Genomic DNA, 15,501 nt, shown 5'->3' with positions numbered 1-15,501 from the left:
CCTTCCCCCCCCCCCCCCCCATAGCTTTAAAATCTCACTGTGCTGTGTACTTCGTTTTGACTTGCGCAGTCTAGATTGGCTTCGGAATTTGCCTCTCGAAGCCTGTCGTCTTGGATCAGCAAGCATGGGTGGTGCTTTTTTCATAGCCCCGTTCCAAAGCAATGTCAAGAATAAGTCAGCTAGAAGCAACTCCACGGAGAGGTCTGCTTCTTATTAGATTCCTAATGAACAGCAAGCAGAATCCGAAACGAGTGGAACAGTATTGTTAATTCATTTTGATTCAAGGCATTCTTGGGCTGGCTTATGTGTGCTGGTTTAAAGATTAGAGAGACCGTAAGCATGTAGTGCATACCATTTCACATCCTCCCTTAGCTGTAAAGCAGTCTTTGTCATTTTGATGTGCACGTCGCTATTGAATTAGAGAAATGTGAATAGTTGTGGATTGGTTGCAAAATTATCATATGAAACATCATAGCTTTCATGATACATACATAAACACAATTTTATATTTTCAATAAACACAGTTAAATAAACACAATTTTATATTTTCATTTTATTTATAATTTTAATATCTAATTATATTTTACATATTTTATTTATATATATATTAATACAATAAATATATTAATAAAATATGTAAAATATAATTAGATATTCAAATTATAAATAAAATGAAAATATAAAATTGTGTTTATTTAACGCACATTATAACATCTAATATAATCATTGGAATCTGAATTTCATGTTTTCTATGAAATGTGTAAGCTCAGCATAAAAGTGTCATGTCACATATTAGCATTATATCTTTCTTTTTAATATGTTTGCAGTCCATTATTTTTTGGTCTTCTCTTTGTTCTTTCAATCTGTATATCTAAAATGTTTATCTCCAGGTCTGAGTGTGGCATGTTTTGCGTTATCCCTCTCTGATGCATGACTTTTTTGCATTAGTCAGTAGATTCTTGGTTGACAAAATCAAGATTTTTAACGCACACTAAAAAGAAATATCCAGCCGCTTTGTGTTTTCAAGTTTGTTTTTTGTGATTTAGAAAAGCCAGACCAGCCTATACCACTGAGGTCACGTTTCAGTGTTCTTCATCACTAAAACAGCTGCGTGCACTTTGCTGTATCTTTTTGAAATGCACCTATATTGATAACATAGCTCTCCATGTTTGTTATGAGAAATACTCACAGTTGTGCTTTAGAAATGTAAAGAAAATGAAAAAGCACTATTGATGGAAAGAGTTTGATGCCCTAACTAACCTGTTTTTTTCACTAACCAGGTGCTAAATATATCTTGACTGTGTAAATGTGTAAATTATGTTTCCTATAGATTGCACCTTTTTCACAAAATTGTCCTGCTTCAAATAATGATATTACCTGAATTTCATTTAAAAGAAATATCAGAAATTGTCTTCAAATTGTGTTCAGCACAGATTGGTGGGCGAATTTTGTGCCATTACCTGATTTGCATGATTCCATCGATGAATCAGACAATATATAGCTTTTGGAAAAAAAACAACAACACAATCAGGGGACACTCTTACTGAATTCCTCCCTCTGTCTTTTGGTTTTTGTGTGTCTGCGTGTGTTGTTTGTTGTGTTTCATTTCTATGAGGAGATGGATGTGCACCTACGCTTGGTTGGATGACAAATTTGCCCTGTGTGTAAAATATGGGTTAAGATGACATTAGTCATGTTGGTCCACACTAGTGTGAGTGCATCTTTGCGAGTGTGTGTGTCTGTATCATGGGTAAGACACGCTGTAAGTAAGCTGACACTGATGACGCAGGGCTCTCGCCTACAGTGTTTCTCAGCTCATTTTCAGATGGTAATTCGCCCCTTCCAAAGCAAACTCACAGAGTGTAAGGAAACGATTATATGCATGGCCGGCCATCCGTCAACATGCCCTGGGTTCTTTTCTCAGCAACCAACTTTGTCCAAGCCTTTTTATATTATTTAAAAATATTCCCAGAGACAAACAAGGGAAGAAGCAGAGTATTTGATTTGAAATATCTCGCAGGTGGGCTCCCTTTGGTCCTTTGTTTATGTGATGCATATTTCTTATTTCATTCACTCTTTTGTTCTCGTTCTGCCAAAACAAACATGAAAAAGAAGTACATTTTGCCTAATTATGAAAATATGGCTGCACTACCATTCCATATTCACAATAGATGCTGTGGAAAACAAAAGACAGACTGCAAGATGTCAAGAATACTTATATAGTATGCATAGTCACGAGAAGACAGCCCATAAAGGTTAGCAAAAGGAAACTCCCTTTAAAGTAAATAAAGTACAGGGTTAGCCCGCAGTCACCATCCCCATTTAGTGGAGAATGATGGAGAAAAATAAACAAGGTAAAAGTAACCTCAGAATGAAAACATTTTTTGTAATATCTCATTGAATGTAACATAATCCAAAGAAATCTCTCTTTAAAAGGATTCTATTCCCTCACAGTATCCTTTGGATCAATTTCATCAAACCTCACTTATTAATTGGCTTTCTGCATATAGCCGTAATTCAATCGTGATTGACCCTAGTGAGCAGGAGCCCAGCTGAGCGAGGCCATACCACATCATCAATCACCGAAATCCACAACGGTGGTGGCCCCTATTAAAGGCTAGTCTTTGTATTAAAACACAACAGGCCAACTAGGTATGTTTGCATAAAGTCACATGACAATCAGGTGTCCTTTCAAGAGTGTCAGCCCTACGGAGCCGCCACATCACAAAGACACTCCTGCAAGGACTTAAATGCCCCTATTAAAGGCTAGTCTTTGTATTAAAACACAACAGGCCAACTAGGTATGTTTGCATGATGAACTGTCTTTAACTGAAAAATGAGTGTTTACTATTGTCACTTTGCATTATTGACACTATTTTCCTAATTAATGCTGTTCAGTTGCTTTGTCACAATCTGTATTGTTAAAAGCGCTATATAAATAAAGGTGACTTGACTTGACTTGACTTGACTTTGCATAAAGTCACATGACAATCAGGTGTCCTTTCAAGAGTGTCAGCCCTACGGAGCCGCCACATCACAAAGACACTCCTGCAAGGACTTAAATTATAATGCTTCTCTGATTTCCATTGTTCTTTGCTCTGGCAGAAGAGGGAATTTGGTTTCCATAGCGCTTAACTGGCATCAGATGTTTGCAGAAAGTCCCACGCACCCGATCGGAGCGCTAAGATTGTTGGCCAGCACTGTATTGATCCCAACGCTGTGATCTAAAACAATGACAGTTCCTCCTAAGACGGGGACCACAGTGCTATCAAGCTCATCGAGGGGAAAATCCATCACAGGAATCTCTCGTAGACTCTTGTTGTCAAGAGGACCAGGTTTTCATTAGCCCATTTAACTCAGCACAGATAACTGAAGCTACTTTTCAAAGTTGGTGGGGAAAAGAGGGTATTTGGCTGCTTTTTAAAAAGCAGTTCAAAGGCATGGATGTGACTCTCTGTACGACGGCCTGCCGCCAATGACTGACTGGTGGAGCGATTCTGTTACTGGAGCAGATGGCAGGATATCCTGCTGTAGAGATTGTCTCAGAACGGTTCAAAGGGAACAGCGCAGTGGAAATTATGCGCCTTGGTCCCATATCGAAGTAATAAAGTCGCATCAAAGACGCCGATTACCTTGTTACATAAACCAGTGCCACGGCTTCATAGTTGTGTGGGTTACATTATTTAATTTAACCGTGTGGGTGTGTTTTTGTAGAAATGTGTGTAAAACATTGAGTTGTGGATTTCGTCCCTGGACAGCTGAGGAAACCATCCCAGTGTATTGAAAAATTTGCTGTTGGCCCAGTGCAAGCTTGTTTTGTAAATATGTATAAGTAATAAAAGCTGGTTTTGTGTCATAGCCGTGATGTATCTGCCAAGAGGACCAGGTTTTCATTAGCCCATTTAACTCAGCACAGATAACTGAAGCTACTTTTCAAAGTTGGTGGGGAAAAGAGGGTATTTGGCTGCTTTTTAAAAAGCAGTTCAAAGGCATGGATGTGACTCTCTGTACGACGGCCTGCCGCCAATGACTGACTGGTGGAGCGATTCTGTTACTGGAGCAGATGGCAGGATATCCTGCTGTAGAGATTGTCTCAGAACGGTTCAAAGGGAACAGCGCAGTGGAAATTATGCGCCTTGGTCCCATATCGAAGTAATAAAGTCGCATCAAAGACGCCGATTACCTTGTTACATAAACCAGTGCCACGGCTTCATAGTTGTGTGGGTTACATTATTTAATTTAACCGTGTGGGTGTGTTTTTGTAGAAATGTGTGTAAAACATTGAGTTGTGGATTTCGTCCCTGGACAGCTGAGGAAACCATCCCAGTGTATTGAAAAATTCGCTGTTGGCCCAGTGCAAGCTTGTTTTGTAAATATGTATAAGTAATAAAAGCTGGTTTTGTGTCATAGCCGTGATGTATCTGCTGATGTTGATTCTTTTCGTACTTGCTCAGGTTCCCGCGGAGGCCTTGATTATCGCCGTATTCCCTCAGAGTCGGTGGCCACCAGTGGTCAGAAAGTCATCACTTGGCACCCGAGCTCCAAATCCTCATGCGCCTTGCTACTCATCCCGTAACACTCTCTTTTTTGATTGCTGTTAAACCTTAATGTGGGCAGGATGGGGTGATGAGGAGATGGGCTTTCTTAATCAAACCGCTGAGCGTTTAATCTTGTCGGTGAAACATCTGGCGGGCACCTTTTCTCATTTGTTTCTTTTACATCGGATTCCACCACTTCGTGCTCGGAGGACATTTTCAAAAGGGATCTCCATCCTTGTGGCACGAGGAGGACTCAGAATGTGCCCTGTGAAAATAATCCAAAAGTAAAGCCCAAAGGTATGGCATGCGTTTGATCTCCAGATCACATGTGCCAGGAACGAACCACAATTGAGTCCATATGGCGCTTTTAAGTGCTAGGAGCGAACCGTGATAAATAGGAATGAATCAAGGATAAAGTCCCTGGCTTTAGAGATTTGTCCCAAGCCGCTGGCTTGTGGCCATAGGTTTTGCCATGATGTAATCAGGACATGCAGGTATTTATAAAGCACAAGCAAATATGTGCCGCCTTGATTGTTTGCTCTTGACGAGGGGGAATATCTAATCAAGTATATTACCAGGTATACATTTTCCAGTCTCAAACAAGCCTCCGAAAGTGAGCATCAATGTGCCCTGCTCACTTCAAAAGCACTTACAGAGCACTTGAAGTGAATTCTCAAGATGCTAAAGGATGCAGAGCTTTACTGTCTCATACATGCTGATTTGGAACACCCTATGAGAAGAAATGCAATACTACTACTTTATTTTGAATAAGCAGCATTAACGCTGATTGCTGATTACTGTGATGAATAAATCTTCAAATTGTGTCTTTTAAAGGGATAGTTCACCCAAAACTAAAAATTGTCATAATTTTCTCACCCTCATGTCTTGATATGATATATTTTTATAATACAATATACTATACTAGTAGTATAATATACTCCCTTCTGTGGAACATAAAATAAGATATTTTGAAAAGTGTTGGGGGTCTGAACAACACGGTACCAGAGTTACTTTCAGTAATGAGGGGAAAAACATTCTGGGACATTTCTTCTTGTCTGTTCCACAGAAGAACGTAAGTAATACAGGGTTGGAAAAATTATTACAGAATTTTCATTTTTAATTTTAATATCAACGTCTCTCTGTCTGTCCATGTGTAAAAATGAACAAATATGAAAATACATTAAACACAGGGATGTTTCCCTGTGATGTAGTCCTTTGGTGTGCAAGAGCAAACTGAGGGTTTTGCCAAGTAAGATAAATACATTACTTACAATTACAAAAATGCCTCAAATTTGAGCAAAACAAAGACCTGAGTTCACTACAGACATGATGTTTTTGTCATGTTAATGCCTGTTCAGCTTCATCAAGAGTGTTAACAAAAAAAGAGAACATGTAAGCAAAGTATGGACAGCTGTAGAAACCTGACATCATGGCACATGTAAATTGATGTAATTGAAACCGAACTGGGCATTTTTGCCTTTAGCTCTGTCTCTGTAGAAACACCTCCTTTACCCAAATGTTTTATAGCTTTCTATTATCAGTTTATAAACTAATTTATTTCTTCTATCTTCCATTAAGCAAACAGTTATCTCTGTTTAGAGTAAAACAATGCTTACATTGCCATTGTTAACATCTAACATCCTGCTACATAAGAAGTGTGTTAGATGTGATGAACAGCTGTGTGCTTGTATCACAGTGATCAGGCTGTTTTGTGTCTGCTTCACATGACAGATGTCATTGCTTGTGCAGTTGTGTCAAAATCTGCCCATTCTATGTCAGATTTGGTAAGCCATATGCACATTACATAATACGGAAAGTCTGTAATTGTTAACGCATTCCACAACCCGATACAATCATATCCATCATCTGCGTTAAATGGAAATGGGGCAAACCTGTAGTGTCGCTGGAAACATCTACTAGCCGTCTGTTTGGTTACGTCCTGTGACCTACTTTAGCTGTACTACATGTCAGTCTTTGTCATTAAAATTTGGAGTCCTCATTCCATCGCCATCAGAGGTATTACATTTTCATTCTCAGTGTCATGTAGAGTAGAGTAAAGTCCAGGATGTGTGCCACAGTTGGGGCAGGAAGTTTGGCGTTTGACTATGAGGTCAGTTGGTAATAATGAACATAGATGTTAATGTGCAGTAATGACCTTCTCTGTCCACATCTCAGAGGCTCTCTTCAGGTCTCCTGTGCCCATCATACCGGACCTCTGTCAAGCCACAGGGCACCCACACTGATGAGACTAATGCTGGTGATGGTAGTTTCAAAACGACACACTTGGCTGCATTAAACCTTTGCGTGATCAGTCGCTTTTGCTCAGTGGGCAAAGAGTGTTATTAGGGACTTTTCAGGTTCAATACAAGTTAAGCATTTCTGGCCTAATGTCTGTTACCACAGAAAATTATTTAAACTTTAAGAAAAAAAGAAAAATAATGGTTACAGCATCATAAATGGGCTTGTTAGCATACACAGCTTATAGCCACTGTATTTAAATATTGTACAGTACCATTCAAAAGTTTGGGCTGGCTAAGATCTTTAATGTTTTCTTTGATCAGTGTCTCTTATGCTCACCAAGGCTGCATTTATTTGATCAGAAATGCAGAAAAAAATGTAATATTGTGAATATATATTCTTTTATATATATCATTTAAAATGTAATTTATTCTTGTGATACGATGCTGAATTTTCAGGAGCCTTTCCTCCAGTCTATTTTGTTGAACCTTCAGAAATCATTCTAATATGCTGATTTGTTGCTCAAGAAACATTTCATATTATTATCAATGTTGAACACAGTTCTGCTGCTTATTATATTTTTGTGGAAACCATGATTATTTTTTCAGGATTCTTTGATGAACAGAAATGTAAATAGAACAGCATTTATTTAAAATATTTTTTTTTGTAACATTATCAATGTTTTTACCATCACTTTTGATCAATTTAATGCATCCTTGCTCAATAAAAATATTCAACATTTTTAACTGTAGTATACATGTTGATATGGGACTAATGCAATAGAATTGGTTAGTAAAATCTTCTGTGTAAAGTTATATGTAATCTTTCAATTTTGTAGTCATGTCTACAAAATGGCAGTGATGTCACTAGTAACGGTAACTAAGGTTGCTGTAATTTTTTTCTGATATCATTTGTTGCAGCTCAATCCAACTTGCACTCTCAAAGAGAAAGCTCTCTCCAAAATATAGTGCACTCAATGGGTTAAATATTTGCCATAATCAACAAATGGTTACACTTTACTTGAAGGGGTGTGCATAAGACTGACATGACACCTTCATAATGATGACATGACACCTACATAATCCTGACATGACACATAACATGAATATGAAGGTTTTTTTTATGCATGTTTATGACAACTGTCATTAAGTGTCATTCGCTCAGTTACGTAATTTTTAATGCAAAGATGACATTGTTTGAGATGTCTTTGTTATGGGCTATGGTTAGGGTTAGGGTTAGGTCAAATAATGTCATATTTGCATTAAAAATGACATAACTGAGCGAATAACACTTAATGACAGTTGTCATAAACATGCATAAAACCTCCTTTTAACACTTTACTTGAAGGTGCCATGTCAGTCTTATGCACACCCCTTCAAGTAAAGTGTTACCCAACAAATAATTCAATAATTCAAATAATGTGCTTTTAAAAAAAATGGACTTGGCCCTGGCATTGTTTACTTCGATTGTAAGTACCTCATTGTTATCTCGACTAAAAAAAAATTAGGAGTCAATTTTGTAATTTTTATGGAGCAAATTTAGCCTGTTAAGCTTAACTTGTAATGAACCCAGTTCCTTTAAGCTGTCCTGAGTCTCCCAGAAGAACTGCCTGAACCGCTGGAGAAAGTTTGCATGTCTCACCTCTCTCCACTTCTGAGCCCTTGCAACGGCCAACCTCAAGATCAATGGAATTTTTCATTAGCCTGGGAAAAAAAGAGACCTCTTGTGATTATTGCCAATAAAGGAAATTAGATGAAATGATTTTTGACTTTGATTTTCTTTCCTCCCTATTTTCCCCAACCATCCTTTCACATTTAATCAAATGCAAGGTAAAAGTCATCACTGAAATTGCGCCTGATTTATAAATAAGTTAATTGGTGGCATTCTCCCTCTCCTGTCGGTGGACACGGCTGTGTTTTTATTGCCTAGTCAAAACCTCCTCATGTAATTTTCAAAATGGCCCTCGAAATGAAATTTTCCTCCCAGCTTGTGAGGCAGCTCCATCGCTCATACCTTGCCGCAACCACCTTCTTGTCATCTCTTTAGTGCAGCTTTATGTAGCCTGGCTCTCCTGTCCACATCTGTTAGTTAATTCATCCATTGCGAAACTCTTCCCTGGCACTTTTATCAATGGCTAATCTAATGGAGGTGAACTGCTGAGTGACTGCTCTCATTGATACTCTGTCTTTCTCAGGGACGTTTAGAGAATAATAATGGCATATTTGGATGTTTCATATTTGGATGGCCATTGATTGCTGCTGAATGCATATTTACTGAAATGGGTACGGGATTAGAGCATTGCGTCTGAAACGACAACTTCAAAAGAGTGAACGGCGAATGCTCTGTGGACGTTTATTTTGTGGCTTTAACAGCTTTCTTTGAAAGTTCTTCCATTCAAACTACAATTTACCTATCTGTGTTTGACTGACGCTTCCCGTACTTGTTTTCATCTAGATGAAAGTGCAGTCAAAATGCACAAACACATGCACACTTGTGTCCTGTACCCAGAAACGCTCTGAACACAGTTGAGAAGATAAAGAATCAATGAGAATATAGGGGGAAAAAAAGATAATAAAAAAACAAAAACCTTTTTGCTTTCTCTTCTCGTGTAATCATTTATGACCAGTACACAACTAACTCGGAAAAAGTGAGCGGTAGAAATACACCCAACATTGTGGTGAGTCAAGGCGGCCATCTGTATGTAACTCAAGAGAAAAACTCTCTTTACACTCGACTGCTTTTACAACCCCCTTTGTTTTGAAGTCGATGAGTTCTCCAGCACTTGGAAGGATCCACCTATATTATAAACATATTGTGGGAAGTCGTGCTAAATCGGTTAGTAGTTCGTCATGTTGTATTGCTTCCCTACACCACAAAGACTTTGGCTCTCTGAAATAGACGTATAAGTGCCACTTAGGACATCCAATTTATTCAAGTCAGTTTAATAAACTGTACTATATTTTATTTTATCCTATTTGGCAAAATGTTATAATAACTTTCATTTATAAATCATTAATAAACATTATATAATGCTTAACAGATCATTAGTTAATATATATTCACAGCTAGAAACATGAGATAATGTTCTTGTTAATGTTTACTAATGAACCTACTAAACATGACATAATGATTAACACATGATTATTTAATGTAAATTGAAATACTTAGAAATGTTAGTAAACTTTCAGTTCGTATGATCTTCATTTGTTGGTCTTTGTTTGTTGTGTAGACCTCCATTTACACGTCTTAACAAATAATCTATTAATTATTTGTTCATGTTTTTGCAGCATCCAATCTAAAGTGAAAACTATTCATCATTTGCAAATGTTTATAAATGTTTACTAATCATTAGTACCTTTATGAGCAGTCATCTCAGTGTCAAAAAGTGTCCCGTAAGACCTGAATTTACACTATTCACACATCTTTACTAATCATTTATTAATAATCTGTTCATGTTTTTGCAGTTGCCAATCTAAAGTTAAAATGATTCATCATTTGTAAATGTTTATAAACGATTACTAATCATTTTGTATCTTTATGGATTTTGGACTTAGGTACTGTATAAAGGTTTGTGTAAAGGGTGGCTAGTTAAGTTTAGCTAAATGCTTGCTAAAGACATAACAGATTGTAATTTAGGTGCAAAAAAATAAGTTTTTATTGCCTGAACACTCACATTAGTATACTACTCTTCAGTATATCATTGTAGACCTCCATTTACACGTCTTAACAAATAATCTATTAATTATTTGTTCATGTTTTTGCAGCATCCAATCTAAAGTGAAAACTATTCATCATTTGCAAATGTTTATAAATGTTTACTAATCATTAGTACCTTTATGAGCAGTCATCTCAGTGTCAAAAAGTGTCCCGTAAGACCTGAATTTACACTATTCACACATCTTTACTAATCATTTATTAATAATCTGTTCATGTTTTTGCAGTTGCCAATCTAAAGTTAAAATGATTCATCATTTGTAAATGTTTATAAACGATTACTAATCATTTTGTATCTTTATGGATTTTGGACTTAGGTACTGTATAAAGGTTTGTGTAAAGGGTGGCTAGTTAAGTTTAGCTAAATGCTTGCTAAAGACATAACAGATTGTAATTTAGGTGCAAAAAAATAAGTTTTTATTGCCTGAACACTCACATTAGTATACTACTCTTCAGTATATCATTAAACAGGATAGCTATTCCTTGAATTATAAATAAACAGGGGGAAACAAATATTTTTTTAAAAAGAAAATACTTGTCCATTTATCAATATAATATAAACAGTTTGAACCGTGTTACCTTATAATATTCAAATTGACCCCTGTACACTGTTGACCCTTTAACCAACCCTTAAACCTACCCATACCACCAAACCTGTCCCTAACCTCACCCGTATCTCACCTCAATAGCAGCTAAAGTGTTGTGCATTAACACAAGCTTTTAATCATTGCATTGTAATAATTAATTACATAATTTTCATTTTTGGGTGAACTATCTCTTTAAGAGAGTACAAGGTAGGTTATTTAAAATTTTAGCAGTGCCTTCGCATCTGCTCCACTGCAAAAAATAATAGCGTGTCAGTAAGCATGGGGGAATCTCGCTCTCAAGCAGCTAATTGGCTTGCTTCCATCACACAACCTACAATTAGGACTCGCGGTGCTGTAGAGGCAGCGCAAGAGCTGTGCAGTCGCAGAGAACGGAGAAAGTGCTTTCTGCATTTTATGGCTTGCTTTTGGCAGTGAATTATGTGAAAATGGGACTTGTTTTAACTCCTTTAACTTGTAATAATCGTCGTGGTTGTAAAATACATAAGTCCGGTTGTGTGCTCGACATATTTTAAGACCGGGGAGAGAGAAATGCCACATGAGGCCCTTTTTTTTTTCTTTTTTAAAATGTGGTTTTAGTTACCTTTTTTGTTTATTTTGCTCAAACATGTAATATTCCAACTGGTGTTGCCTATGAATTATTTGGTCCTTATGTTGTTTTTTATTATAGAAATCAACAAAGGTTAGAGAAAAACAGCTTTGAATTAGGAATGTGTTTACAGTCATCATGTTTTTTTTGTTGTTGTTGTTATTTCTATTTTTTAACAGTTTTTCCATAGTTTCTCTTATGTTGTTTTATTAGGCTTTTTCCCTTTCGTCCTCAGATTCCTCCCTGCACACAAACGTCTCAGGCATTCAGTGCGGTGTGATGATATCCACGCTCCAGCTACTCAAAGCCACGTTCAAACATCAGCTCCAAGGTAACGCACTGTAGCACTGAAGACATTAAAATGGCCAAGACTGATTATTTCTAGAGTGACTATGAGTAATTGATGGGGGCCTAACTTATGACCTTATAAACCCCTGCAGTTGTCCAGAGCTCACAATAGACTCTGAGCCACCTGAGGAGATTCTCAATGTGGCAGGGCCACAGCAGTACCAGAAGACGTTGCAGAATCAGCCAGTGTCTCATCCATGTGGCGATGTGAGAGGGACTCTTCGGCCACTCCACATTGTCTGGCCACATCGCTGGTAAGACCTTTATGATAACATCAGAAACATTTATTCATCAAGAGTTCATTTAACATGCATTTATTTATGGAAAATTTGATTTAACAAAATGCTTTCAATATTTCACTAGTTCTTTTCATTATCTTTTTTTTTTTTAATAACTGACTGATTCTTCATATATAATTAAAATGAATTTTAAATATGTTTTATTATAAACTTAGTGCACTTTTGATCTTGTGGACTTGCAAAATATATATAATTTGTTAAAACAAACACTCCCACAACATTTGTGTTTGATTACATTCTGTGGTTGAATGACGGAACTTTTTTGGCGTAAATTGGATAACTAATCAAATCAGAGTTTAAAATGTCTTGTTTTTTTAATTAATTTTTATAAGTCTGAGACAAGGGTATAGCAATAAAATACATTTGAAAAGTAGCAAAAATAAATAACTAAGGCATCATAAAAAGTTTCTATGTTTTAAGTGATATTTAGCATAAAAGTGCCTGTAGTTGAAGTGACACTGTATTTCATACAATTGTAGAAACTGCAGAATAGAATTCTAGAAGACTGTTGATCATTTTCATGCAGAAATAATTTTTTATCCGTTTTTTTATTTTATTTATTTAGTTTTCACTGTTCCCACTAAAGAATGCACTCACACAGAAATGTAGTGTGAGAACCTTGTTTCTCAGCAGACTTCAAACATGTGCGACATGAAAGTGCCTCAAACATCAACCTGTATACAACTACCATTCTGTGACTTATTTGCTTTGGACTGTCCAGGGAATTGTTTGACAGTACGGCAGAGGCATGGAAAATGGATAACATGCTTGTTTTGGTACAGCATGCTTAGATAGACCACTGGTTCAGAGCAGTTCTAAGCGTGTAATGTGTCCATCGACCCCCTCGATGCTTGTGAAATATTTCTCAACATCATCTCATTGTTTCTCAAATTCAGTCTTGGGGAAAGCCACTGCTAGAATATTGTCTGTGACATCGGTGTTCGATTCCTTTCAAAAAAAAGTTTGAAAAGTTTTTATGAACAGAATCTCAATTGCAGAGATGGCAACAGAAAAAAAAATGTCTTGTCGTTGAGTTTTGTTCACAGGATGGGGGAGGGATGAGAAAATATTTTATTGCCCGCAGGACTGCTCTGTGGTTTTTGTTGAAGTTTAAATATCTTCCACTCCCCATATTTTAGACCTCCTCTTGGTATGAGTGGAAACCAAACAGCATTGTATCTCTACCTCATCTGCCATGGGCAGAGGAAAAAAAAAGAAACTGTTGCTCAAGCCACATATTTCTCCCATGACTCTTTACTCATCTCTTGGCAGCGATGACATCTTTCCTTACCAAAAAACACCCATAAATCAGATTAACAACCGAAAAGACCACCGGTGTGGAAGTTTGATGCTGGCACGGGGATTTTGTGATGTTTGTTTGTGTTATGTATCTGTCATTCACCTACTCTTGTATCAGTAACAAAAGCGGCCATTGTGTAATCTCTTCAAAACTGAGCAAAACACAGATGGATTAGCGCTGTTAACATCCGTGCCTCGTAAATGTTGGCTTTGGTCCGAGTTAAATTGGGATTTACACAGGGCAAGAGCTGCTGGAAAAATAAGAAGGGGTTTGGATTATCTCTGACAGTGTGTCCCATTTCATCCTTTTTCCTTTTTTTTTCCCAGCCTCTCTTTTTGTCATCATCACTGGTTGCAGATTGTTAATCTCCATGTGGCCTGGATAGGTCTTCATCTGTTGGATTACAGGACTGTCTTATTGCAGGCGCTGACCGGGGCGTATGGTCAGAGAGGGCAGCTGTTTGTAGGTGCATGTGATGAGGGCTTAAATTTGCTTCCAAAAAGCCCATTTACCTAAGAGTGCAACCTTGTTTTTCACGGTTCCCAACAGGCGCATGTTCTTTCAAAAAAAAAAAAAAGAGAGCAGTGAAGACTATAGTACAACATCAGACAGTCACATGGCCTGGCATGGGCTTTCCCTCTGCTGGACCTTTGTCTTTCAGGTGATCATTCTCCGAAGGCAGTTACGCAATGTTTTTTTGTTTTTTTTCCCTCTGTGGCTTGTCTTGAAATCCAGACATATTTGTGCATCTCTTGTTCCTCCCAGACTGTGCAGCGGGCACTAATGACCAAGTAAAAAAGACGCAGGCACTGACGCATCACCACACTGTGCTGGCAAGGATCGTGACTGGTTCCACAACTCCTCCTGCACCCTGCTCATCACCAGAGCTGTGCCGCTGAGACCCCCATTAGAGAGGGACGGGACTTGGAAGGACATTATATGTTGGAATTTTGAAAACAGCACAAAGGATTTAAACCCGACTTTGTGAGCGAAGGCAGAATTCCAGAAAATATTTGACACTTGATGTTTGCACACAATTAAAAGTAATGAATCAGGGTCATGTTAGAGTAGAGAAGTGGAAAACATATAGTTTACTGACAGTTAAAGCGTAACCGAAGAAGTCAGCCCATACATTTTCACATCCATTCATGTATAGTTACTCCCTTATTAGGACCCCACCACGCACCCCTCCCTGCGGAGGAACAGCGAGAACAATCGACACGGTCATGGTTTGTTTTGTCTTGTTTTACCGGAGGCTTTGCCTCCGCTATTTTCAGCTGACCCTAATCAATCCCCAGATAACCGAATCCTGGGCTTTCAAGAACCCCATTAATTAGCCCTTTCACTTCCTTCTGATTTGAATCCTTTAACGTCATGCTTTTGCAGTAAATAGAGTTTGAATTTTAAAACATGCACCTCGTGGGTGCAACTTAAAGGGGAATATTTAATCATAGCTGTCAAAATGAGAGGATCATATTCTTTTAAGTGGTACCGGATGACTGCTAATGAGCATTTGCTGGGTCCCTGCAGAACCCCCTTTTTTCATATTTGTTTTATTTGGTTTCTGTCTCATTGCACTCTGAGGTCAAAGGGTAAGAAAAACACCCATTTTAGTATTGGAAAGGAACACATATTTGTGTAGTGGGGGAAAAAAAAAACCTTTGGACATTTATACCTCTGCTCAAAAGTTTACGGTCAATAAGATTTTATTTTATTTATTTCATTTTGCGGAAATAAATTATTTTTATTAAGCAAGGATGCATTAAATTGTGTCATAAATTGAAAGTGACAGTTTTATTTATATATATATATATATATATATATATATATATATATATATATATATATATATACAGTATACAGTGGGTAC

The 15,501-nt window shown here is 37.4% G+C and overlaps 1 protein-coding gene across 5 annotated transcripts in view; it reads left to right on the top strand.

Annotated features, from left to right (window-relative positions):
* The window catches only part of LOC107563182 (glycosyltransferase-like domain-containing protein 1), a 48,691-nt gene that overhangs the window by 18,825 nt on the left and 14,365 nt on the right, over positions 1 to 15,501 (top strand). For all 5 annotated transcript variants that reach the window (XM_016247984.1, XM_016247986.1, XM_016247985.1 and 2 more), the window contains exons 5-6: positions 11,920 to 12,015; positions 12,125 to 12,286. In XM_016247984.1, coding sequence (XP_016103470.1) covers positions 11,920 to 12,015; positions 12,125 to 12,286 — 258 coding nt within the window. The remainder of the gene's footprint in view (positions 1 to 11,919; positions 12,016 to 12,124; positions 12,287 to 15,501) is intronic.

The sequence above is a fragment of the Sinocyclocheilus grahami genome, unplaced genomic scaffold, assembly GCF_001515645.1.
Source record: "Sinocyclocheilus grahami isolate Dianchi unplaced genomic scaffold, SAMN03320097.WGS_v1.1 scaffold860.1, whole genome shotgun sequence".
Taxonomy (NCBI): Eukaryota; Metazoa; Chordata; class Actinopteri; order Cypriniformes; family Cyprinidae; genus Sinocyclocheilus; species Sinocyclocheilus grahami.
This window is presented reverse-complemented; position numbering and strand designations above follow the sequence as displayed.